General features: G+C 43.1%; 1 protein-coding gene across 7 annotated transcripts in view; it reads left to right on the top strand.

The window, feature by feature from the left end:
• The window catches only part of IPO11 (importin 11), a 568146-nt gene that overhangs the window by 16600 nt on the left and 526003 nt on the right, over window positions 1-25543 (top strand). For all 7 annotated transcript variants that reach the window (XM_033930425.1, XM_033930408.1, XM_033930455.1 and 4 more), the window contains exon 3: window positions 16921-17021. In XM_033930425.1, the coding sequence (XP_033786316.1) occupies window positions 16921-17021 (101 nt within the window). The remainder of the gene's footprint in view (window positions 1-16920; window positions 17022-25543) is intronic.

Below are 25543 nucleotides of genomic sequence, written 5' to 3'. Positions count from 1 at the left end.
CTTCCCTTCTTTCTGCCTGTATGCTTCCTCTCCTCCAGACCTCATTCCCTCCCCAAACTGCATCTTCCTCTCTCCCTACCCTTTCTTTCTTTCTCTCTTCATGCCCCCTTTCTTTTTTTTTCTGTTTCTCTTCTTTCCTTCTGTCTCCCTGCCTGTCCTCTTTCTTTCTTTCTCCTTGCCCTCCCCCAAGCCACTGCCAATGCCACTGCCATTGGGGAACAGACTCCAAAGCTGCCAGCCGCCGCCTCCCCAAGCTCTCCCTACTTCGGGCCGACCAGCATGCCTCTCCCCGATGTCAATTCTGCCATCGGAGAAGAAGGCAGATCGGCCCAAGATAATGATCAATTGGGGGAAATGCTGCCGGGTCCTGCCTTCGCAGAAACTGAAAGTAGGCAGGACCCGGCAACAAGAAGAGCAAATGGAAAGCTTCACTGACCTATCTCCCGCCTTAGCCCGTAGCGAACGCATGCTTCGGGGCTTTAACATGTGCGTGCCGGCTTCCCTTCTCTTCTCTCCCCCCCCCCCGGGACATAACTTCTGGTTTCAGAGGGAAGAGAAGGGAAGCCGGCATGCACATGTTAGAGCCCCGGAGCATAAGTTCGCTATGGGCTAAGACGTGAAATCTCTAAGCTGTTTGTTTGGTTTTTTTTGGTGTTGAGCAGCACCGGTGGCAGCAGCAGAATTCACAGCGGATGATAACCGGGCGGTCATCTAAATTACCCGGAAGGACCGCCTGGCTAAAAGGCCCTAGGGAGAACACTGCACATATGTATAGACGTGCACACACATGTATATGTATTTACATTTGGGAGGGTTGGAAAGAATTCTGTGAGCCATGTTCTGCACGCTTTTTCATTGCTTGAAGTATTGATAACGGCATTTCATTATGCTGTTAGTATTTTGATACCATTTCCTCACATGCCCAATTTATAATTTGTTTTTGCTACCTCTGATCTTATTCAGCTGATAATCTGTGATTTTGAGCTTTGGGGAGCATCTGTTGGTATATCATTTTCTACTTATTTAGAATTGCATGAATTATTTTAGGAGGATTTTGTAGAGTGAAGTAGACATCTGTGAATAACTATTGGTAACCTTTGTCTGAATTAAATTGGCTAATTCTTAGTTTTTTGTGTCAATTATCTCTGTTCCAGGAGAACAGAAAATGCAGGTGAAATTGAGCAGATTACTCCAGCTGAGGTCCAAGCTGTAAAATGAATGCCTAGTCATACATTGTCAGTTGTAATTAAGATTGTTTTTGTTACTGCAGTGAGAAGATGCAGAACAGAGCCTGCAAAATGTCCTGAAGCACCATATTGACTTCGGAATAGTATATATTGTTGTTTTGCTCATTTATGCTTGCAAATCGCCTTGTGTTTTCAGAGTAGGAGATTCAAAAGTCTAAATAGAAATACATATGTTGTTCAAAAATTAGGGAACAATATCTTGCCATCCTTAACAATGATTAACAGATCCTTGCAGTCAGGCTATATGCCAAGGTTGCTAAAAATAGCCACTTAATTTAAGCCAAAAATAACCCCACACTTGGATGATATGGAACTGACAAATTTTAGACCAATCTCTGTTCTACCTTTTTTTAGGAAAGATCATAGAAAAGGCTGTTTTAGAACAACTAGAGGAATTTGTTGAGAGAGAAAATATTTTTGATTGTCACCAATTTGGATTCCGTACAGGACATAGTGTTGAAACACTACTTGTGACGACTGTAGATCAATTGACAAGATGAATGGACAAAAACAGTGGACAGGCATATCCTGCAGCAGATTCTGAAGGATATAGGGGTGGGGGGAACTGTACTACAATGGTTTACTTCATACTTTCAAGACCGCACGTTTAAGGTGCAAAGTAGGGATAAACTATCCAATAGCAAGCCAATGAGTAGAAGTGTACCTCAAGGCTCGGTCCTTAGTGCATTACTCTTTAATCTGTACATGTTGTCATCATCAGGTGAGAGACTCTGGAATAAAGGAGTAGTATATCGTCTTTATGCTAACGATGTCCAGTTTTTCTTCCCAATGCAGGATTGGAAAAGTGAGTTGAATGAAAGATTGTCTGGATTTATGAAAAGTGTGAATGAGTGGATGATGAAACATAAATAGGTTTTGAATCTTGCAAAATCAGAACTTATGTTGAGTGGCCCACAATGGCCCAGAGAAGTTAAGGTTTGTGATAAGATCTTACCGATACAACAAAAATTGAAAATCTTAGGAGTCTGGTTAGATTCTACTCTCAGCATGAAGGATCAAGTTTTGTCTGTAGTTAAGGCTGCTTTTTTCCAGTTGCGATCAAGACGTTTAAAATCAATGATGTCGACATATGACTTCTGGATAATAAAGCCCTACAAATGATACAAAATGCTGCGGAAAGGTTAATTTGTGGTGTTAGAAAGTTTGAACGCATAACACCTTGGTTGAGGAAACTCCATTGGCTACCTGTTCGTTCACGGATTATTTTTAAAATATTGGTTCTTGTGTTCAAAGTCATCTACCATGGGATTCCCTGGTATTTATAGCAGATTATGACAGTCTATTGACCACTTAGAACTTGGAGGTCTGAAGGTGCAATGTGATTGTTGGTGATAGACTTCTCAAAAGTGCACTATGAAAATATGAGATCTTCTGCTTTTTCCATCATAGGAGTAACTCTGTGGAACAGCTTAACTGGACCACAAAGAGCCCTCACTGATATTCAGAAATTCAAGAAAATGCTTAAGACTACACTTTTGTAGAAGCATTGTAATGAATGATGATTGTTGCTTACTCTGGCTCTGGATTGCTATGTAATAGAACACTGTGGATAAATTGTTCTTATTGAATGATTTAAAATGTTTGTTGATTGTATAAATTTTGTTGTTTGTATGATTTTAGTTATTTTATGAATGTTGCTATTTGTAAGCCGCCTAGTAATAGGCGGTTGAGAAATTTGTTAAATAAATATTTATTTATTTAACAAATTTCTCAACCGCCTATTACTAGGCGGCTTACAATAAATAAATAAATAAATAAATAATTGAAATTACTGTTAAGCACATAAAAAAAAAATCTTGATATTCAAAATTAGATTGTTTCCATTTAATTTAATCTAATCTAATCAGGATTTCTTAATCGCTCTTATTCAGGACAGGTTCAAGGCAATTTACAAGACAAGAGGCCAGTGCAGCATCATGGGGAAAAGGTTACATCATGTCGTAGAGAAAGGTTACACTGTTACAATAGGGGAAAAAGTTACAACACATTATAGATGGAGGCTACATTGTTGTAAGAGGGGAAGTCGGTTATATTGTCTAGGACAGTGTTTTTCAACCGCTGTTCCGCAGCACACTAGTGTGCCGCGAGATGTTGCCTGGTGTGCCGCAGGGCCGCCATCAGGGCAGTACTACCAGTCCTGCATTCAGGGGCCCGGAGCTGACAGGGGGCCCGAGGCAGGGGCGCCAGTAGCTCGCCAAGGCAAAGTGAGTCGATCACCCAGGACTCACTTTGTCTTGGCGATCTAATCTATCGAGCCGATAAGTCTTCTTCTCCCCGACGTCAATTCTGCAGTCGGAGAGGAAGTTCGGGCCAGCCAATCGCTGCTTGGCTGGGCGGAACTTCCTCTCCGATTGCAGAATTAACGTCAGGGAGAGCATGCGTCGGCGTCGGCTTTGGGGCCTGTTATCCATTGGTGGGTCCTGTTCCCCGATGGCAGCGGCAGTGGCAGTGGCTTGGGGAACGGCAGGGAGAAAGAAAGAAAGGGGACAGGCAGGGAAACAGAAGGAAAGAAGAGAAACAGAAAAAAAGAAAGAAAGGTCAGGGAGAAAGGAAGAAAAAGTTGGGGGAGGGAATGAGGTGTGGAGGAGAGAAAGCATACAGGCTGATAGAAGGGAAGAAAGATTGGATGCACAGTCAGAAGAAGAAAGTGCAACCAGAAATCACTAGACAAGGTAGGAAAAATGATTTTATTTTAAATTTAGCAAAGTGGAGGCAGTATTACCACAGTTTTCAAAGGAATTTGCCCAAATAACTTAATAGTTAACTGGGTAAATTCCCAGAGATGAAAACTTCCCTTCACTTACTATGCACAGTTCTGAATTTATATCTGCTGTCTATATTTTACAATATGGTCACCTTTTACTAAACCGCAATAGTGGTTTTTAGCGCAGGGAGCCTATGAGTGTCAAGAGCAGCGCTGGGCATTCAGCGCAGCTCCCTGCGCTAAAAACTGCTATTGTGGTTTAATAAAAAGGATGGAGGGTATATTTGTCTATTTTTGTATGCTATAAAAACCAAATACAGAGAGAGACTGAGAGCTGTTGACGAAGAGCTACGTGTGTGTCTTTCTTCGATTCCAGCCAGAATATCAGCTTTGTGTTCAGCCAAACAGGCCCAGGTTTCGCACTGAATAAAGTATTTTATAATTTTTCACTATTCTGTTTACTTAATATTTCATAATAAAGTAATTATAAAATACTTTCTTTGTGTTTATTTGATTCCTATTTAAGAGAATTACTTTATATATAGTCAATATAGGCACAGAGTTAAATTTTTTAACATTTTCTAATGGTGGTGTGCCTCGTGATTTTTTTCATGAAACAAGTGTGCCTTTGCCCAAAAAAGGTTGAAAAACACTGGTCTAGGAGAGAGGGTAGAGTTACTGATCTGAAAGGAATTAATCAAATAGGTACGTTTTCAGTCTTTTCCTAATGGTGGGGTTCAGTTCTGTTCTTATTTTGAATGCATGTTGTTTATATTCAATACATACTTTTTTTTTTCTCCTGGCTAGCTTTTTTTAATATTCTCCTCTGCCCTTCTTATGGGACTGTTAGTTTTGTGGAGCTCATTTATGGTTGTTTGTAAATGGGGGTGGTGGTTTGGCTACATATACTACAGACATGTAGAGAAGGAAAACAAACAGGGTAGTCCTTTTGAACCCTAGACATTATCGAGATCAGTATGATTGAGGAGCAGGTACTTGTTTTGATCCCAAGTTTGGAATAAACAGCAGACAGTTTTACCTGATATGGGTTTGCTTCAGAATTAGGTCTGCTTTTACAGCCAGTCATAGTATGACTTAAGAACAGAATTTGTTACCATCTCCGTCCCTGTGGATAACTGCGGGAAACCATTCCATGTCATTCTTTAGTGTCTATCTCAACCTCAGTTATTCTAAACCAGCATGGCTTTGAGAGATGTGAGGCACCAAGCAGGAGCGTGCTTTGGCGCTGAGCGGCTGAAGAAACACAATCTCACGGCAGCCACCGACCGACCGGGTTAGCAGCGGGGCAGGAGCATGGAAAGCTCGCTCCTGCCCGCTGCATCTCTGGACTGCCAGGGATTTAAGCGGCAGAGGAGGTAGGACAGATGGACAGGGCAGAAAGTGGGGACAGGGTGGAAAGCCTGGGAAGGAAGGAGGCTTTGAGCAGTGCCTGACAGGGGAGGGGGCACTGTACATGCGCATAAGTATTTTTTTTCTTAAAAACTGTTTTTAAAAAGGGGGTGCATCTTATACGCCAGCAAATACGGTAATTTCATTGAGTGTCCCTTAGTCTTTGCATTTTTAAAAGTGTATTGTAGACCTCAATCATATTTCCCATCAGCCGTCTTTTTTTGCAAGCTGAAGAGCCCTAACCTCTTTAGCCCTTCTTCCTATGAGAGAAGTTCATCCTCTTTATCATTTTGGTTACTCTTCTTTGAACATTTTCTAATTCCGTTAAATCTTTTTTTGAGATACAATAACCAGAACTGACCGCAATACTCAAGGTGAGGTTGTACCATGGAGCAGTACAGAGGCATTATAATATTCTTGGTCTTATTTACTATCCCTTTCTTAATAATTCCTAGCATTCTGTTTGCTTTTTTGGCCACTTCTGCACACTTGAGTTTTCCTTTTTTAAACATACTTGAAAGGTAATGGTCTAGAACAGGGGAAGGCAATTCCAGTCCTCGAGAGCCACAGGCAGGTCAAGTTTTTAAAATATCCACAATAAATATGCATGAGATAATTTGTATCTCAAGGAGGCAGTGTATGCAAATCTATCTGATACATATTCATTGTGGATATCCTGAAAACCTAACCTGACCTGCCTGTGGCTCTTGAGGACTAGAATTGCCTACCCCTGGTCTAGAACAAATACAGTAATCAGAACCTCTGTACTTTATTAGGAAAGCCATATGCTAGCTATAATAATTTGTCCACAACAAATTTTAAATAAAGGTTGAAGAATTTGTAAATACAGGCAGTTCCATTGTCTGATTATGTTGAAGATGGGCTGAGGGAGGGACTCCCTTTCTAAAACAAGGAAACAATCCAGAAGCATTGACAGAATACTTAATAAAGTGGGAATGAGATTCTATTGATAATTTTATGAATGGTTGCTTGAGTGATATGAAAAATCACGTGAAAGGAGGCTTGAATCAGTTTGCCTCAATGAATCATTCAGGATTAGATACAAAGCCAACCTGCAGTGCTCCCTTTCAACTACTGAACAAAAAAATATGTAAATATGTAGTTCACAAAGACACAGAGAAAAATAAATTACGTAGTCATGGATACAATGTTTTAGAAAACAAGATCCTTTTAAGTAGAAATATCTGTTATTAAAGGTAATAAATATAAATTAACTTTCAAGCCTAAATGGTGCAAAACTGAGGTGTCAGTGGAGCTCTGATGATCTGGCAGCACAGCTAAGTTATTTTGACTCATTATTTCACAGTAACTGCTACGTTTTTAACATTATATTGAGGGGAGTAATTGCAGTCCAGATGTAAAACAACAGAAAAAAAACAGAAGAAAGGTGGAAAACAGTTAAAAAAATGGAACTTCTTCTGTCACATGTGCTACCTGAATTATTGATACATAAAAATCGAGACTGCCACTTCAGTCTAAAGGCAAGCCTAAACTGCTCCTGAAAGCGACAAACCCCCATACCAGGGTGGGGCTCTGGATTCATATGCTGTGACTAAAGGAAAGAAAATTATCAGGTAAGGACATAATCTTACCTTCCTTGTCATCAACAGCAGATGAATCCAGAGACTAGTGGGATGTACAAAAGCAGTCCAAACGTAGGGAGGGGAATAAAGTGAACTGAAAACCCTGCAGCACATGTCTAAGGAGATATGACACCCAGAGAGTACGTATCCTATGAACATACAGAGGGTAACCCCTCTAGCCCATGTGAGCAGGAGCAATCCTTGCCTAAGAGCACCATGCTGCGGAAAACCCCAGCTACAGTGTCCCTCCACAAATAGTATGAGTGCAAAGCAGTCTGCTAATGCAATCACAAGGCTTCAAATAACTTCCTGTGGAATGCAACCGACATGTCTGGCAATGGTCCTCGGCTGATGGTAAACCCCATGAGCCTTGTCATAAACCAGACCTATTTCCCTCAGAAAGTTCTAGGGCAGCCAACCTGGACTCATGACAAATGAAGATTCCCCCATCTACCTGAAGCCCTCTTAAGTACCAAGTCCCTAGGACCCAAGAGGCTACACTTTTGACCCCAATCAAGAATAATGCCAGAGGAGAGGCAAGGCATCCCCTTGTAACCAGACATTACTCTGTACCCGGGCCACGAAGTGACAAATGCCTGTCCCAGCATCCCAAGGAGAAACAGTAACAGCCTCAGACACTGAGGTAGCTTATTCAACTGCTAGTCCATTCCTCCACATGAATGAACCCAGAAGGAGAGGAAAGAATAACTCAGAGCAATAGCGAGAGCTATCAACTAGCCCGCAATCAGTCTAGCCATAGCTTAACTGCCATCCGGCTGAGACCAAACACAGTACACCAGGCCGCAAGTGAAATGGCTCCCCAGCCAAGGCCAACCCACCGCCTGTGTGGCAGCAACTAGGGTCGGCTGGTTCGTGGTGGCAAAGACAGTACTGCCAGAATCGGCGTCCCTACTCCGAGAGTAGAAATACTGACAGCGGCAGTGACATCAGCTGCAGCTGCAGTGACCCCCTAATCCGCGGCAGGAGAGAAGAGCTTCGAACGACCACCCTTAGGGCCTCCGACCGCCCACTGCTGCCCGACCTGGCTGCAAGCCCGTTGGCGTCTGCTACTACAGTTGAAGCAGCTTCATAGTCCCAGGTACGTTAGATAGGTTGTGAGCCCACCGGGACAGATAGGGAAAATGCTTGAGTACCTGATTGTAAAACCGCTTAGAAAACCTTGATAGGCGGTATATAAAATCCTAATAAACTTAAAAAAAAAACTTAAACTTCCCTACGCAGGAAAGGAGTAAAAATACTCCCCATACCAGTGCCTCCCTGAAGAGAACAGTGACCCCCTGTAACTCCATGCCCATAGCCCAAGTGAGCTTAGGGAACTGAAGTATCCAAGTCCTTCAGGGGGAAAGGGGACCTGGGAGCCAGGTGATCCCCCCCCCCTCCAAAGTAGGCACCGTACAGCTCATATCCTACAGCTCAACTGAGGCCTACTCAGGCATCTTTCTCCACCGATGCCTGAGTCACAGGAATCAACTTCCCACTGCAGCCTGAGCCACAGGAGAATTTCGCTACTGAGGTCCATGTCACAGGAGCCTCTCTCATCTGAGGCCGGTGCCCCAGGAGAATTTCTCAATTGAGGTCTATGTTACAGGAGCCTCTGTCATCTGAGGTCGGTGCCCCAGGAGAATTTCTCAACTGAGGCCTGTGCCCCAGGAGAATTTCTCAACTGAGGTCTATGTTACAGGAGCCTCTGTCATCTGAGGCCGGTGCCCCAGGAGAATTTCTCAACTGAAGCCTGTGCCCCAGGAGAATTTCTCAACTGAAGCTTGTGCCCCAGGAGAATTTCTCAACTGAGGCCTGTGCCCCAGGAGCCTCTCTCATCTGAGGCCTGTGCTCCAGGAATATGTCTTGCCCTGAGCCCCAGGAATATGTCTTGCCCTGAGGCCAGAACCCCAGGAATCTTCCATCCACTGAGGCCTGAGCCCTCAGGAATCCTCTGCCACTGAGGCCTGAGCCCCCCAGGAATCCTCCTTCCACTGAGTCCTGAGCCCCAGGAAAATTGCTGAACTGAGGACCAAGTCACAGGAGCATTTCCCATCTTAGGCCTAAACCACCAGAATCTTTTTTTTTTTTTTTTTTTTTTTTTTAATCTTAGGCCTGAAGCTCCAGGAACATTTCACCCTTGAGGCCTAAAGCCCCAGGAACATTTCACCCATGAGGCCTAAAGCCCCAGGAACATGCACAGAAACATTTCACAACTGAGGTCTAAAGCCCCAGGAACATGCACATGAGCATATCTAACTGAGGCCTAAGCCACAGGAAGATTTCTCTCTACTGAGGCCTAAGCCACAGGAACATGTCTCTCTACTGAAACGACCAGGTCCCAATTTGTATTAGCCTCGTTCTGCTGTCCTCACTAATCTGGGGACACCTCTTTAGAAAGAAATCACACACACAAACGCACATGCAAATATGCAAAGAGATGTCTCATTTATTCAGAGTACTGCATACATGTATATAGCATTTTACATGGGTCAGTTTTACATTACATTACATTACATTACATGCTTATATTCCGCCTGTACCTTGCAGTTCTAAGCGGATTACATCAGAAAGATAGCTGGACATTTCCAGGAAGAGAAATACAATTAAAGAAGTTGGTCCTAGTACAACAAAAAAGATAGCTGGACTTTTCCAGTAAAGGAATACAATTGAAGGCGTAAGGTCTAAAGCAATTTTGATGAGATGATTCTAAGAGGGGGTGAGAGGGGAAACGGGAGGGATTAGGACGTTTGGGTGAATTTCTTGAATAGTAGGGTCTTGATTTCTTTGCGGAAAGCCTTGAGGTCAGTTGAAGCTGTCAGTAGGTTGGTGATAGTGGGATCCAGTTTAGCTGCATGTGTTGCTAGTAAGTTGTCATACATCTTTTTGCGTTTAGTTCCTTTAAAAGGGGGGTAGGAGAAAGGGGATTGGGTTCTCCTCTGTCTGGTTGAGAGGTTCCTGTTTAGACGGTTGTTTAGGTGGGTGGGTGCCGTTCCGTTTAATGTTTTGAATAACATGCAGTATAGTTTGAATTGGATGCGGGCTTGTATTGGAAGCCAGTGTGAGTCTAGGAAGGCGTTGGTGATGTGGTCAAATTTTCCAAGGGAATAGATCATTCTGAGGGCAGTGTTCTACCCTGTCTGTAATTGTTTTATTAGGTAGGTGGGACAGGAAAGGTAGAGGATATTGCAATAATCCAATAGACTTAGGACTAGGTATTGGACTATGAGTCTGAATTGTTCTTTTTCAAAGAATTTTCTGATTTTGCGAAGGTTGCGCCTGGTGAAGAATGCTTTTTGTGTGATTTTGTTAATTTGCACCTGAAGAGTGCAACCTCTGTCTACTGTTACTCCAAGGAGTTTGAGAGTGGGTTGTAAGGGATATTTGGTGGTTTTTATTTCTAGCTCAGTTATAGAAGGGGTTTTGTCCTTTTCAAGCAGTAGAAATTTAGTTTTATCTGGGTTGAGCTTCAGTTTGTGTTCTGTCATCCATTTTTCTACCGCTTCTAGAGTTTTTTCCAGGATGCCTGATTTGTTGGGGTCTTGTGTGTCAAAGGGGAGGAGTATGGTGATATCGTCTGCATAGCTGAATGAAGTTACTTTGAGTTTGTCTAACAGGGTACTGAGGGAGGAAATGTAAAGATTGAAGAGCATGGGTGACAATGGGAACCTTGGGGTACTCCGCAGGGATTGGTCCAAGGCTCCGATATAAGATCCTTTGTTTTTACTCTGTATGTTCTTGTTTTAAGGAATCCTTGAAACCAGTTGTATACTTCGCCTGAGATCCCTATTGCTTCTAATATCTGAAGAAGTATAGTGTGGTCGACCAGGTCAAATGCGGCAGAGAGGTCGAGTTGAATTATCAGCATCCTTCTTCCTTTGCTAAGGTGCTGTCTGGCTATGTCTAGAAGGGAAACTAGCAGTGTCTCAGTGCTGTGGTTCGATCTGAACCCCGATTGAGTTGGGTGAAGTAGGTTGTGGTCTTCAAGGTAGTTGGTGAGGTATTTGGCAACCAGACCTTCTATTAGTTTAACGTATAATGGAATTGAGGCGATGGGTCGGTAGTTGGAGGGGATGTCTATTGGTCCTTTGGGATCTTTCAGTATTGGGGTGATTATGATTTCCCCTAGGTCTTGTGGGAATTGGCCTTCCGTGAGAGTTGTTTGGATCCATTGCAAGAGGCAAGCTCTAAATTTGGGGGATGCATTTAACAGTAAATATGAGGGGCAATTGTTCAGGTCGCATGACGCTCGACTGTATTTTCTGTAGAGTCGGTTCATGTCCAACCATTGCACCTTTGTAAAGTTGGATATGACTGTAGGAAAGACCATATATGGTAACAAGATACATAAAAGTAGCTAGAAAGAGGTAGCAAACATTTCTTATCTAAATCCTGACTCAGGCTGTGGGGGTTCAGTACATGAGGAGGAATGACCTTGGCAAAATTAGCCAGCTACAAAACAGGATGTAAGACACAGAGCTCAGTTTTTTATATGTTACACAAGCAGGAATAGATGTATATGCCCCTTCATCTACTGAGGCCTAAACCAAGTACTCAGCTGCTCCTACACTACCGGAAGGTAAAGGGAGAGGTGTTAGTGCTCCAGCACACAGGGAACTGTGCCAGCATCTGTGGTCGGGCTTTTCTTCTTATGGGAAAGGACCCTCCGACCACATCAGCTTCTTTTTCTTCTCTCTACCTTCTGGGAGGGTGGGGAAGCGACCTGAGTGGGCCCAGGTGTTGCCCCTAAAGTTGGCTCAATATGGCCAACACCTCTAGGCTCTACTGAAGCCGCAGCAACAGGAGCAAATAGCCTTCCATCCTCAGGAGCCCAAACCAGGAACCAGAACAGCAGCCATTTTTCAGATCTAGGAAACTGATGCTGGTAGCTGCAGCCAAGCCTGGCTGAAATTCACTGCAGAATCCAGGAACTGTAAGAAACCCATCCTCAACCTGCTGCAGATGAGTATACTGATTGGCCAGGAGGATGTGCATCCAAGATATACCCAAGGTCAATTCAGTGCTCTCTATCCCCCCCTGCTGGTTGGTGGATGTAATCCCACTAGTCTCTGGACTCATCTGCTGTTGATGACAAGGAAATATACTGTTTATATTTGGAAGGAAGAAATTGTATTGAACTTTGAGAGAAGATTGCAATTTGTGAATGTGAAATATTGGAACAATTTTGTCAAAGTGAAGTTTTTTTATAATAATAATAACTTTATTTTTCTATACCGCCAACACTCAAAAAGTTCTAGGCGGTTCATAGAATAAGAGGACTGGACATTACAGTGAAGATACAAAGCACACAGAAAAGCAGTACAATATTTCAATAATGAAAAATACAGTAAGAAACTATGACATAGTCATCAGTCAAGTAACAAATTTTTTTTAACAAATAGGTCTTAACCAATTTTCTAGAGGTGCAATAAGATGCAGATTGTTGAATCAGGTCATCTAACCATACTTGAACCTTACCTGCTTGATAAGCCAAAGATTGATCAAAATATTTTTTATAATGGCAATTTTTGGGATTAAGAAAAGTAAATAAACCAGTACGCTGAGTAGACCCATTGAAGCAAACTGAGGTCTTTATCTCTACTTTTTTCTTTTCTCCTTTTTTGTCCTTCTTCCTCTCTGGTTCATTTTGTTGTTGGATGTTTTTTCTCTTAATTTTTAACTAGTTCTATTTGATATTTATGGTTAAGGACATCAGTTTCCCTCTAATAGAGCCTGAGCATATTTTTATTTTAGTTTGTGATTTCAACTACCCCAATATTTGACTGGGTAATTAAACAAAACCCCACAACATTTTTAATCCACCTTTATCCAAGGTGGCTCACAGTATTACATACATATTTCAGGATTTGCACAACATAAAGATCCCATACATCATCAAAAATCATAAGATTATACCATCTCAACCTATAAATTACATTTCAACTACTCATTTACTACATTACTTCAATCATACATGCTAGGGAAATAACATTCCTTGATGAAATCAAGAACTGCTTTATGGAGCAGCCAGCTCAGGAACCGACAAGAGGCAAAGCAATTCCAGACCTGGTTCTTAGGGGAGCACATGAACTGGTGTGGAGGGTAATGGTGTTGGGGCTGCTTTATAAAAGTAATCATAACATGATCGGATTTGATATAATCCCTGGAATAAATTCACACAAGAAATCCAATACATCATTTAACTTTAAAAAAGGAGACCCTGATAACACTAGGAGAATGATAAAAAAAGAAATTTAGAGGAGCAGCTGCAAAGGTCAAAAATTTATATCGGGCATGGATGTTATTCAAAAATATCGTCCAGATTAGATATATTCCATGTATTAAAAAAGGAGGAAGGAAGATCAAACAATGTAGTTAACAATTAAGGTGAAGTAAACTGTTAGAGCTAAGAGAGAGTCCTTCAGAAAATGGAAAGGCTTGCTTCTCTGTATCTCCTCTTGGATAATCCTTGTGGTAGAGGCTAGTCTGTACTGCTGGAGGGGTCATTGCGATGGTCATCCAGTCCAGGGCTGATAGTCATCCTTTCAGGGGAAATGGTTCATCAACAGATTGGAGCTGTAAGCCATTTGTTTAGTGCTGCAGACATTGGCGACAACTCTGGAAGGCAAGATGGTCATGGTCTTCTCATATAATGTCACAGCTGTGACATATATCAATAGATAGGGTAGCACCAAGCGTGCCCCGTTGAGCATGGATGCCCAGTTGTTTCACTTAGCAGAAATCCACCTACAAGCTGTATCAGCAGCACATGTAGTGGGTGTGGTCATTGTACAGGCCGACTATCTTAGCTGACAGACCCTGGATAAGGGGGAGTGGTCTGTTTTCTGGGAAGATCTTCAACAGCATTGTTCATTGACGGGGACATCTGATGGTGTCGGCAGCCAACAAAAAAAGTTCCACTTCTTTAGCCAAAGATTCAAGCCTGGAAGCACTGGGATGGATGCTCTAGTACAGGGTAGGCAATTCCAGTCCTTGAGAGCTACAGGCAGGACAGGATTTCAGGATATTTACTAGGAATATATATATATGAGATGGATTTGCATGCACTGCTTCCTTGAGATGCAAATCTATCTCATGCATATTTATTGTGGATATCCTGAAAACCTGACCTGCCTATAGCTCTTGAGGACCAGAATTGTCTACCCCTGCTCTAGTACACCCTAAGGGCTGTTGTACATTTTTCTCCTGTGGCCTATGATAGGCCAGATCATTCAAAGAATAGTGACCCCTTCGGGGTTGGTAATTTTGGTTGCCTCAGATTGGCCGCATCGGCCATGGTATGTGGATCTGGTCCATCTGTAGAGAGCCAAATGCCTTAATCTGATGCCTTATGCAGCTCTTGTCTAGCAAGGTCCAGTGGTCTTTGGGGACCCGGAACATGTTGGGCTTATGGCATGGCTCTTGAGCGTACTAAGATCTAAGAAACTATTGACTGTTGCGTCCTATATTAAGGCTTGGAAGACTTTTCATAACTGGTGTGCTAGCAGAATGTGGAGCCTTTTCAGGCTTCCCTGTCAGTGGTCCTAGCATTTCTTCATTATGGGCTCAAAGAAGGGCCTAATTGTTGGCTCCCTCAAAGTACAGGTGGCAGGTCTTTCTTGCTTTAGGGCTCAAGTAGAGAAAGCAACAACATTCTCTCAGCAAGGCTCCGTTTGAGCCCTTGCAAGAGGTGTCGCTGATGAATCTTACCATTAAGACAATTTTTCTGGAAGCTGTCACCTTAGCAAGAAGGGTCTTGATGCTTTAGGCTTTGTTGTGCAGAGAGTCTTTCCTCAGGTTTACGGAGGCTGGGATCTTGCTGTGGACAGTACCTTCCATTCTGCCAAAAGTGGTCTTGGCCATCCACGTGAATCTTGAAATCTGGCTACCTGTGTTACACGTCACAGGTTTGAAGAAAAGGACAAAGTTTTGTCACTGCTGGATGTTAGGAGAGTTCTTCTTTGTGATCTTGAGGTGACAAATGATTTTCGTCTCTCAGATCATCTTTTTGTACAAACGAATCACAGTCACCTGGGAAAGCCAGCTTCTAAGGCTTTCATTTCAAGATAAACATAAACATAGAGTATGACGGCAGAAAAGGGCCGACGGCCCAACAAGTCTGCCCACTCAAGAACCCTCCCTCCCTCCTTCGGGATTTCTTTTTTTTAAGCATTCCTCTGGAGCGACCCCACCTATCTGTCCCATCGTCCCTTGAAGTCGAGCGTGGTTCTGGTCTCGACTACCTGACGTGGAAGACCATTCCATCGATCAATTACCCTTTCGGTGAAGAAATGCTTCCTGGTGTCCCCATTAAATTTCCCCCCCCTGAGTTTTAGCAGATGCCCTCTTGTCGCCATGGGACCCGTAAGACAAAAGATTTCTTCCTCCACATCAATACGGCCCGTGATGTATTTGAATGTTTCTATCATGTCCCCCCTTTCCTTGCACTCTTCGAGAGAATATAAGCACAGCCTTCTCAAACGTTCTTCATAAGGGAGATTTTTTTAGTCCTGAGACCATCCTAGTGGCCATTCGCTGAATCGACTCCATTCTCTTCACATCCTTTTGATAATGTGGATTTATAAGGCTATTTCTTCAGCGTATATTGGGTGTGGTAAGCAACCACTGATTTCTTTGAGGGTGCACTCTATGAGGAGTGTGGCTTTTTCATGAATGGAGTCCTGGGCAGTTCCACCTGAAGAGATTTGTAGGGTGGCTATGTGGTCCACCCTCCATACTTTCACAATAATTTACAGGGTGGATGTGGCAGCACAAATGGACACCACTTTTGGGTGTCAGAAGGCTTATCTGCCCTGTCCTAGACTCAGGGGACTGCTTTGGTACATCCCACTGGTTCAAGACTTGTATGCATTTTGCACTAGAAGCGAAGATTAGGTTCTTACATCTATAATCTTCTTTCTAGTAGAAAGGCATATATAAGTCTTGAAGGCCCAGCCTGTCAGATTTCAATTTAGATTGCTTACTATCTCAGACATGTTTGTTTTCTAGATGCTTGGCTTTAGAGTGATGAATATCTGGAAGGTCCCACAGTGTCCAGAAATAGCCTTCTTGAGAGGGGAGGTTATTCTGTTTATATTAAAAAAAAAAATGTTTTCGTGAATGGGAGACTGCAGGAACCACATAAGTGTTAGTGCTGGTTGCACTCAGGTAGATGGCTTGTTGGTTCCACCTTGTTTTTCTTTATATATTCCTATTGACACTGGTTTTAATTGTATTTGATTAACGGCAGAGCTGACTTGGCTTCGTTGGGGCCCCACATTTCCCCTCTTTCTTTCTCCTGTTATAGTGGTTGTCAACTGTTTTGGTAGGGACACAGAGCAGAGATAAAGGAAGCAGAGCCAACAAAGGTAGATGACACCTTCTATGCAACTCGTTTACGTGGTTTATAGGTACGATGTCATGTTATGTTATCGAGGTAAGAACCTAATCTTCCCATATTGAGGGTGAACGAGATATAAGTGAAAAACTCTGGGCATCTGAAAATAAAAAAATACTTGCACCAGATTTCAGTTTTCCACAAAGGAGTGGGAGAAAACTACCAGTCAAAAAGTCAGCAAGTTTGAAAATGCTACCATCCTGTTTCTTTTACTTCCCTTTTATTTGTGATGCTGATAAGGAGTTTACTGTTGTGTTTGGATTAAGAATTGAAATTCCAAATAAAAGTCTGTCTCTAGTCTGTTACATATTTTTCTTTTACTTACATATGTAGACCAGCAGAGGATTTAAGGAAGGAAGGACACCTGTTTCAATTAAGTTGATGTAATTATTAGTTCTGTTATGCATTATAATTTTTTGTCACCTCAGTCTGCTGAAGTTTGTTTTTTGCTGCATTCTGTTTGTTTTGAAACTAAAAAATAAAATGAGAATTAAGTGACTACATGGAATAATGCTAACCAATGCCACCTTTTTACAGAATATTTTTACAAATCATACCCTGGATGTAAACGTCAGATGGCTTGCTGTGTTGTATTTTAAGAATGGAATTGAGCGCTATTGGAGACGTATGGCACCCCAGTAAGTTTGTTTCTTCTGTTCCATTTCAGTACCATAGTTGACTTTACCATTTCTCAGCTACTTTTGCTGAATGGAAAAACTTATAAACCTGTTTACCTTTGTTATACTGAACTGTAGTATGTATTTTTGTATGTTCAGTGCATTGTATTTTTATTTTTATTGGAGAACACCTAGAATAAGTTCTTTTGGAATCAAATTTATGCAGTTATTTGGATTTATTAACCACCTTTATGAAGAGATTCACCCAAGGTGCGTACAGCAAGTATAGTTCAACATAAAACTTACAATTTTGTTAACAACCTTAAATCTTGTTAACAACCTTAAATCTTTTGTAATCCGCCTTGAACTGCCTTGAACCGCAAGGTAAGGGCGTAATAGAAATCTCTAATGTAATGTAACAGCATAACAATAGTAAAAATGACCAAATATAAACATAATTCAAGTTGGGCCAAAAGTAGGTATACAATATTTATTAATTATTTCTTTTTATTGTACAGCTATTGAATAGGTATAATATACCACTTAAAAGATAATCAATTAAAAGCGAAACAACGTAACTGATACAAAAACTTCACAACGTAACTGATACAAAAACTTCACACAAATGTTATTTGTGACACCTGTAAAATAAAAAGAAATGATGAATAAATACTGCATACCTACTTTTGGCCCACCCAATGTAATAAATGAGGTAAACTTGAAGACAGCAAATTGAACCCTAATAATAAGACTAACATGAAACTAACAAAATATACACATTGAACAGCATGAATTTCAAATAACAGAGCTATAATACAAAGTTAGCATAATTACCTATGAAACACCTAATAAGCATGCATAAGATGCGTTTCTGAAATACAGCTTACTATATTGCCGAGGGGCCAAGTTCAGAGATATAGATGGGAACAAGATGGCTAAAATCAAGGCACATTCTTAGATCAGTTCTTTATATTATTTTTAACTGAACAAAGTTACAATGTATAGCAAGCTAGTTCAGGTGCAAAATGAGTACCGTATTTTCTCGCATATAACGCGCGCGTTATACGTGGTTTTTACGTACCGCGCATACCCTTGCACGTTATACGCGTGAGCGCGTTGTACAACATTTTTTTTACATAGTTCCCCCCCTCCACATCCGATTCACCCCCACCCCGAAGGACCGCTCGCACGCACCCGCACCCCCACCCCGAAGGACCGCTCGCACTCCCACCCGCACCCCCCCCCTGAAGGACCGCTTGCACCCCCACAGCCTCCAGACCCCCCCCCCCCATCATGTAGAAGCTCCTACCAGTGTCCTGCTGCTTCCTCTTGGCGGTCCCGACACCCGGCACGATCGGAGCAAGAGGGAGCTCAAGCCCTCTTGCCCCAGCCAACCGCGGCACCCCCGACACGATCGGGGCAAGAGGGAGCTCAAGCCCTCTTGCCCCCCCGACTCCCCGACACGATCGTGGCAAAAGGGAGCCCAAGCCCTCTTGCTCCGCCGACTCCCCAACTCCCCGACAATATCGGACCAGGAGGGAGCCCAAGTCCTCTTGGCCCTGGCGACCCCCCCCCCCCCTAGTTGTTCGGGCCAGGAGGGAGCCCAAACCCTCCTGGCCACGGCGACCCCCCTACCCCCACCCCGCACTACATTACGGGCAGGAGGGATCCCAGGCCCTCCTGCCCTCGACCCAAACCCCCCTCCCCCCAACGACCGCCCCCCCCCAAGAACCTCCGACTGCCCCCCCCAGACGACCCGCGACCCCCCTGGCCGACACCCCCATGACACCCCCACCCCCCTTCCCCGTACCTTTGTGTAGTTGGCCGGACAGACGGGAGTCAAACTCGCCTGTCCGGCAGGCAGCCAACGACGGAATGAGGCCGGATTGGCCCATCCGTCCCAAAGCTCCGCCTACTGGTGGGGCCTAAGGCGCCTGGGCCAATCAGAATAGGCCCGGGAGCCTTAGGTCCCACTGGGGGCGGGGCCTGAGGCACATGGGCCCAACCCGACCATGTGCCCAAGGCCCCGCCCCCAGGAGGGACCTAAGGCTCCCGGGCCTATTCTGATTGGCCCAGGCGCCTTAGGCCCCACCAGTAGGCGGAGCTTTGGGACGGATGGGCCAATCCGGCCTCATTCCGTCGTTGGCTGCCTGCCGGACAGGCGAGTTTGGCTCCCGTCTGTCCGGCCAACTACACAAAGGTACAGGGAAGGGGGGTGGGGGTGTCGTGGGGGACGGCCAGGGGGGTCGCGGGTCGGCTGGGGGGGGGGGGGCGGTCGTTTTGGGGAGGGAAACCAGCAACAGTGCACACAGAACTACAGCTCCATGCATGATTTCACTTTGTTTTGCATCCATGAGCTGGGGGGAAGGGGTAGAATGAGACCAAGTGCAGGAGTGGCAGAGCAGGGAAACTCATAATTTCTCCAGGATGCCGCAATAGTCGCCAGGAGAAGTTTTTGTCAACTCATGTCAACAGCTTGTGCTTTATACCGATACTTTATACAGGTGTGCTTTATACATATTTACTAAGGGAGTGTTTTCTGGGCTTGGTTTGGGCAGTCAAAAAAATATGCATGAATTCCTGATTTTGCACAGGATTACATGTGTATTTTAATCAGGTTCCCTGTTGACTTTTCTCCCTTCTCTAAGGCATATACAAATATCGATAGATTGTTCATTGAGGCCCTGATTTAAGAGAGTCATGGAGGGGGCAATTGTGCCTAGCCTATTGTGTTTAAAATGTCCTTAAAATGTAAAAAGTAAAACAAAATCATTTAGAAACCTGGATCCTTGATGGATAGCTCTTATGCATGGAAATTTTTAGAATACAGGTGTGTGGGAGACTAGCCTTTTTGGCTGGCTTTCCCAGAGAGGTCAGCACATATACAGCCAAGACACAATTGCATATAAAGATAATTTTTATTTGTTATTATTTGCCTCACACAAAATAGGATGAATTTGGCTTACCTCAGCCAAACTGCTGCAAGCATTAGTTTGTTTTCCCAAGGCCTGCCTCTGCCTATCTCTAGGGAAAACTTGAGAGTTCATCTTTCTCCCTCGGGGACCTCTCTAGAATGAACTGGGTAGAAATACCTCTCTCCTGTGAGTCCCGCCCCCTGTGTGCATGCTGGGACTTGTAGTTCCACGTTTGATTAGCATCTCTTGCTACTCGGAGGTATAATATTTGCATGGAGGAGGGAAAACCCCTTAATCTGTTACAGGGTGTATATATGTAAATACAAGTAATTAACATGTATAGGAAGAAAAAATCTCAACCTACATATTTTAATATTGATAGTTAGATGTAAAAGCCCCTGAGAAATGCTGATTTTTTTTTTTTTTTAAATATGTTAATTATTCTGAAATGCTTACACCAGTGTCTTGCAAACTGTGTGCCAAGGTGAAATTCTAGGTATACCATGAGAGATGTAAGTCTGTCTCTGCTGGCACCAGCACCTCTCCTCCTCTCTGCCTCCCAGCATACCTCTGTAAAGGGCTAACAGATGGAGGGTGGATGTCGATGTGATGACATCATAGAAACATAGAAGATGATGGCAGATAAGGGCCATAGCCCATCAGGTCTGCCCACTCTACTGACCCACCCCCAAATCTACTATCCTAGGGATCCCACTCCTGGTGACATGTTCCCTTGGCTTAACCCTCTAAGGGATCACACATGGGCATCCCATTTGCTCTTAAATTCTTGCACACTGTTTGCCTCGATCACCTGCACCGGGAGCTCGTTCCAAGGATCAACCACTCTCTTGGTGAAGAAATATTTCCTGGTGTCACCATGAAATTTCCCGTCCCTGAGTTTGAGCAGATGCCCTCTTGTGGCTGAGGGTCCTTTGAGAAAGAGAATCTCTTCTTCCATCTCGATACGGCCGGTAATATACTTAAACGTCTCGATCAAGTGCTCCTCTCTCCCTATGTTCCTCAAGTGAGTACAGCTGCAAATTTTTCAGCCTTTCCTCGTACGATAGATCCTTGAGCCCCGAGACCATCCTGGTGGCCATCCATTACACCGACTCTACTCTCAGCACATCTTTTCGGTAGCGTGGCCTCCAGAATTGCACACAGTATTCCAAATGAGGCCTCACCATGGTTCTGTATAATGGCATTATGACTTCAGGCTTCCGGCTGAAGAAACTCCTGCGGATGCAACCTAACAACTGTCTTGCCTTAGATGAAGCCTTCCCCACGTGATCAGCAGTTTTCATGTCTGCGCTAATGATCACTCCCAAGTCTCATTTTGTTTAAGTTCTAGCTAAGGTCTCACCATTCAAGGTGTAAGTTCTGCACGGATTTCTGCTGCCGAGGTGCATGATCTTGCATTTCTTAGCGTTGAAGCCCAGCTGCCAGGTCGAGGACAAAAGCTCCAACAAATGTAGGTCCTGTGTCATACTATCGGGTGAATTGCCATCTCTCACTATATTGCATAGTTTGGCTTTGTCAGCGAATAACGTTACCTTACCTTGAAGCCCCTGAGTTAGGTCCCCTATGAATATGTTGAAAAGGAGCGGGCCCAAGACTGAGCCCTGCGGTACTCCACTGGTCACCTCCGATGTTTTAGAGAGGGTACCGTTAACTACCACCCTCTGAAGTCTGCCACTCAGCCAGTCATTGACCCATGTAGTTAGTGTTTCTCCCAGCCCCATTGATTTCATCTTGCTCAACAGCCTGCGATGCGGGATACTATCGAAAGCTTTGCTGAAGTCTATGTATACGACATCCACGGGTTCTCCCAAGTCTAACTGTTTTGTTACCCAGTCAAAGAAGCTGATGAGATTGGATTGGCAGGACCTACCCTTGGTGAATCCGTGTTGACTGGGATCCCGTAGATTCTCCTCATCCAAGATTGCGTCTAATTTACGTTTGATTAGTGTTTTCATGAGTTTGCATACTGTTGATGTGAGACTCACCGGTCTGTAGTTTGCAGCCTCTGCCCTGCAACCCTTTTTGTGCAGTGGAACGATGTTAGCTGTTTTCCAGTCTATGGGGACTCTCCCCGAACTTAGGGAGAGATTGAAGAGTCCTGATAGCGGTTCTGCCAGGACATCACGCAGCTCACTGAGCACCCTGGGGTGTAGATTGTCCGGTCCCATGGCTTTGTTCACCTTGAGTCTTGCCAGTTCGTAGTAGACGTCGCCAGGTGTGAACTCACGCATGTGAGTGTGATGTCGTCGGCCAAAAAAAGTTTGCAAGACACTGGCTTACACTGTATGCATAAGAAAATACACTTGTATTTTAGAAAAGGCTTCACATTCAGTGGGCTTTTTATAAAATATATGGAAATTATGAATCTCTTGACCTGGATGTTCCATTTCTGATCTAAATACTCTATGCCAAATTGGGCTTAAGGGTTAAAAAAAAAAAAGAGCTTATCTAAAATGTCACTGGATATGGCACGTGAATATGTGAGTAAAGAAGTATGTGCAAGCTAAAAGAACTTCCAGTTCTTAAAGAAACATACTGGTAATATATTTGCTACTAGATAGGTATAAGTTTCTTCTTGTAAGTACATTTATTTATTTACTTCAAATATTTAAAATCTACATTAGCTCACTATTCTAAGTGAAGTATATACACAGTAAAAAAAAACACCATACAAACAAATAAAAGTAAGCAATCAATATTTATCATGAAATCATGATAGCCAGTAGATGTCACTGTGGCCCTTTGAGTAGCTCATTGTACTACAGTAGAAACACCAAAAGCAGTTGAAAGGCTAGGCCATATTCTTAGATCTGACTTGTGAGATAATTTTGTACAGTATATATAATTCTGTTGGTAAACTCTTTTTTTGTTTACCCCAGCATGTTATATTCTGATTAATGGTGATGAAAATTAATCTTTTATAGTGTCTTCTTACCTATCACTTATTTGCTAATCTAAAGGAATTGTAAGTTTAGTATGTTTGTAATTATATTGGTCTTAGTAGTTCTAATAGAGCTTGAAACATAAAATAAATCTTTTGTCCATCATCCTTATGTCAGAGCATTGCTTTTGCATTCCTGATGTTCTCAATTCAATAAAACCTGCTGGAATACTATTTTCTAGTGCTACCTGATTAAGGGCTAGAGTCTCTAGGCTCACCGATTGTGTTTGCGATTGTGTACCAACCTGATTTTTCCCTGACCTGATTCACTAACCTCATGGCCGATCAACCTCCGATCGTGCATTCAAATGAGGGGAAATTGCATGCAAAATTAGGAAGGCAGCGATTCACTAAACAAAATCAGGAATACCGACTGGGCTGGCTGTTCAAAAAAGAAGCAAGTGCTGGAGACCAGTCGCTCATGTCCTTTCCGACTGTCCCTGCTCTCTGCCGCCCTTCGAGCCCGTGGTTTTAACTTGCATGTTTAAAGCGGGACTGGAACATAACACGCCATAGTGCAGCCCCGCTTTAAACCCACGGGTTAAAACCACAGGCTTGCGAATAAAATTCCACTCCGCTGATTCCAACTGTGTCCGAAAACATTTTGGGCAGGTAGTAGCCCCTGGTGGCCAGAAGCTGACCCTTCTGCCGTACAGTCTTGACATAGCGGATGAGCTCCTGGAAGAGACCGCTGGGCAGAACGGAGCTAAGATGCACTAGCAACGCGGCCAAGAAGGCCCCGGCCAAGAATAGCCAGAACCCAGCCACCATGGACAGCATGGGAGCAAGCAGCAAAGGGCCACAAGACCCCTGTAGGGAGAAAGGGCAGCTGCTTTTCAGAAAGATGCAGTCCCTTTTCCCAAGAAACCGGCTCTGAGTTCTATCTCTGCATGTGCTTTGGCAGCTATTTTTGTGTGCTAGAGTTCAGTTTTGTGGACAAGGGATGCCTGTTAAGTTTCTGGCTTTTCTTTTTATTTTTGCTGTTAACCCCCCCCCTCCCCTTTGTTTTGGCCTCGCTTGTGCGGTCTGTGCGTGCATTGGGATCGCTCTTCAGCGATCCGTATGGTTGGTATAGGGCGTGCCTCCGATCACATCAATTTGCATGAATTCTCGTTGTGAATTGGTCACCCGGCCACGGATCGGATCGTACATGGATCGGAAAGGTAAGGGGGGTTTAGTGAATCTAGCCCTAAGTGTAGAATATGGATGGTTTAATATACAGTAGCACCTCAATTTCTTGTTTGGCATGCCTCTGCTGTTTTGTTAGATTCTAATATTCATTGACATGGTATACTGGATTAGCTGTCTCAGACAGACTCAAACTGAGAAGCAGTCTTAAAGCCAAGGTTCACAGCTGATGACCTCAAGATCTGTCTTTAGATAAGGCAGACAGGCTCTAAATTTCATACCCCTAGGACTCATTTTCTAAAGTATCTTTTAGCTGGAATGTTAAGTGTTTTTGCATATGTAACATAGAGTAAAATTAGCATCAAAGATGCAGAGTAAGATGGAACAACTCCTCAGGGAAAGTGATTAAAACCCGAGGACTGTCAGAAGTGTTCAAGGATGCATATGGTTGACACTGATTGGACAGAATCAATTTCTTTTCCACTTTTTTAATTAGTTTTAAAGAACACCAACAATGTTGCTGAATAGAGGATACCTTCCTAGGATTAACAAATATTTAAAGCTACAAGATATTAGAACAGAAGGTCACTTCCTCAGATGGACTTGTGGGTAAAAAGAAAAAAAAAAAAAAAGCAGATTTTTAAATGGACTTTCTAATTAACAGGAAAAAGTAGGAAATGTACTTACTAAATCCTGATCAGATGAAATGCTTCGTTTTTTTAGTCTGAGTTTTAGCTGTTTAATTTCATGTGGGCTAAAATGTACAATATAAAACTAAGTGACCTTGTCAGTAAAGATTTGCAGTAATCCGAGCAGAAGATATTGAGTACTAATCAGAAGCTCCATATGCTACCGCCTGGAGCTCAATTATCTGATCTTTGCTAAATTTTCCAAATAATAATTTAAAACTATAATGTAATAGTATGGTTTTCTGGACTTTTAAATGAAAGACTTTGAATCACAGACTATTTAATTAAATGCAGTATGTTTCTTTGTCCTTGAGGACTCTGAGATATATGTTCAAAAAAATAATTAATATGGGTACAAATAATTAACTCGTATAAGTCATCTGTACGTAGATAAGTGAATTTTCAGTTACCTGAACTAAATACATACTTTTCTAAGACAGGCAAATTTGTCTGCATAAAAAAGGCATTCTGGGGCAGTTACTGAGACATAGTTACCTATCTTTTGTTATGAAGAAGGTTTGTGTGTAGAATAGATGGCATTCCTCTAATGCCTCTGTGTACTTTTATTTTACTTTTCCTATGTGTATGAGCATACCCACCTAGCAATGTGAATTTTCAAACTCCGTGCCCTGGATTCTATATATGGCACCCAAAGTCAAGTGCACTTCTGAGATATATGCACAACTTAATTGGCTAATGAGCTATTAACAAGCTATAATTGGATTTGTGAATGTATCTGGCTACGCACTATTCTATAATGGTGGGTACCTAAATCCCCTGATACACAGCATAAAAGGGAGCATAATCATGGGAGGGGCATGGTTGGATGGGACATTCCAAAAGGTTGCA

The sequence above is a fragment of the Geotrypetes seraphini genome, chromosome 1 (genome assembly GCF_902459505.1).
Source record: "Geotrypetes seraphini chromosome 1, aGeoSer1.1, whole genome shotgun sequence".
NCBI classification, from domain to species: Eukaryota; Metazoa; Chordata; class Amphibia; order Gymnophiona; family Dermophiidae; genus Geotrypetes; species Geotrypetes seraphini.
Note: the sequence above shows the minus strand (reverse complement) of the source record. Positions and strands in the feature narration are given on the sequence as shown.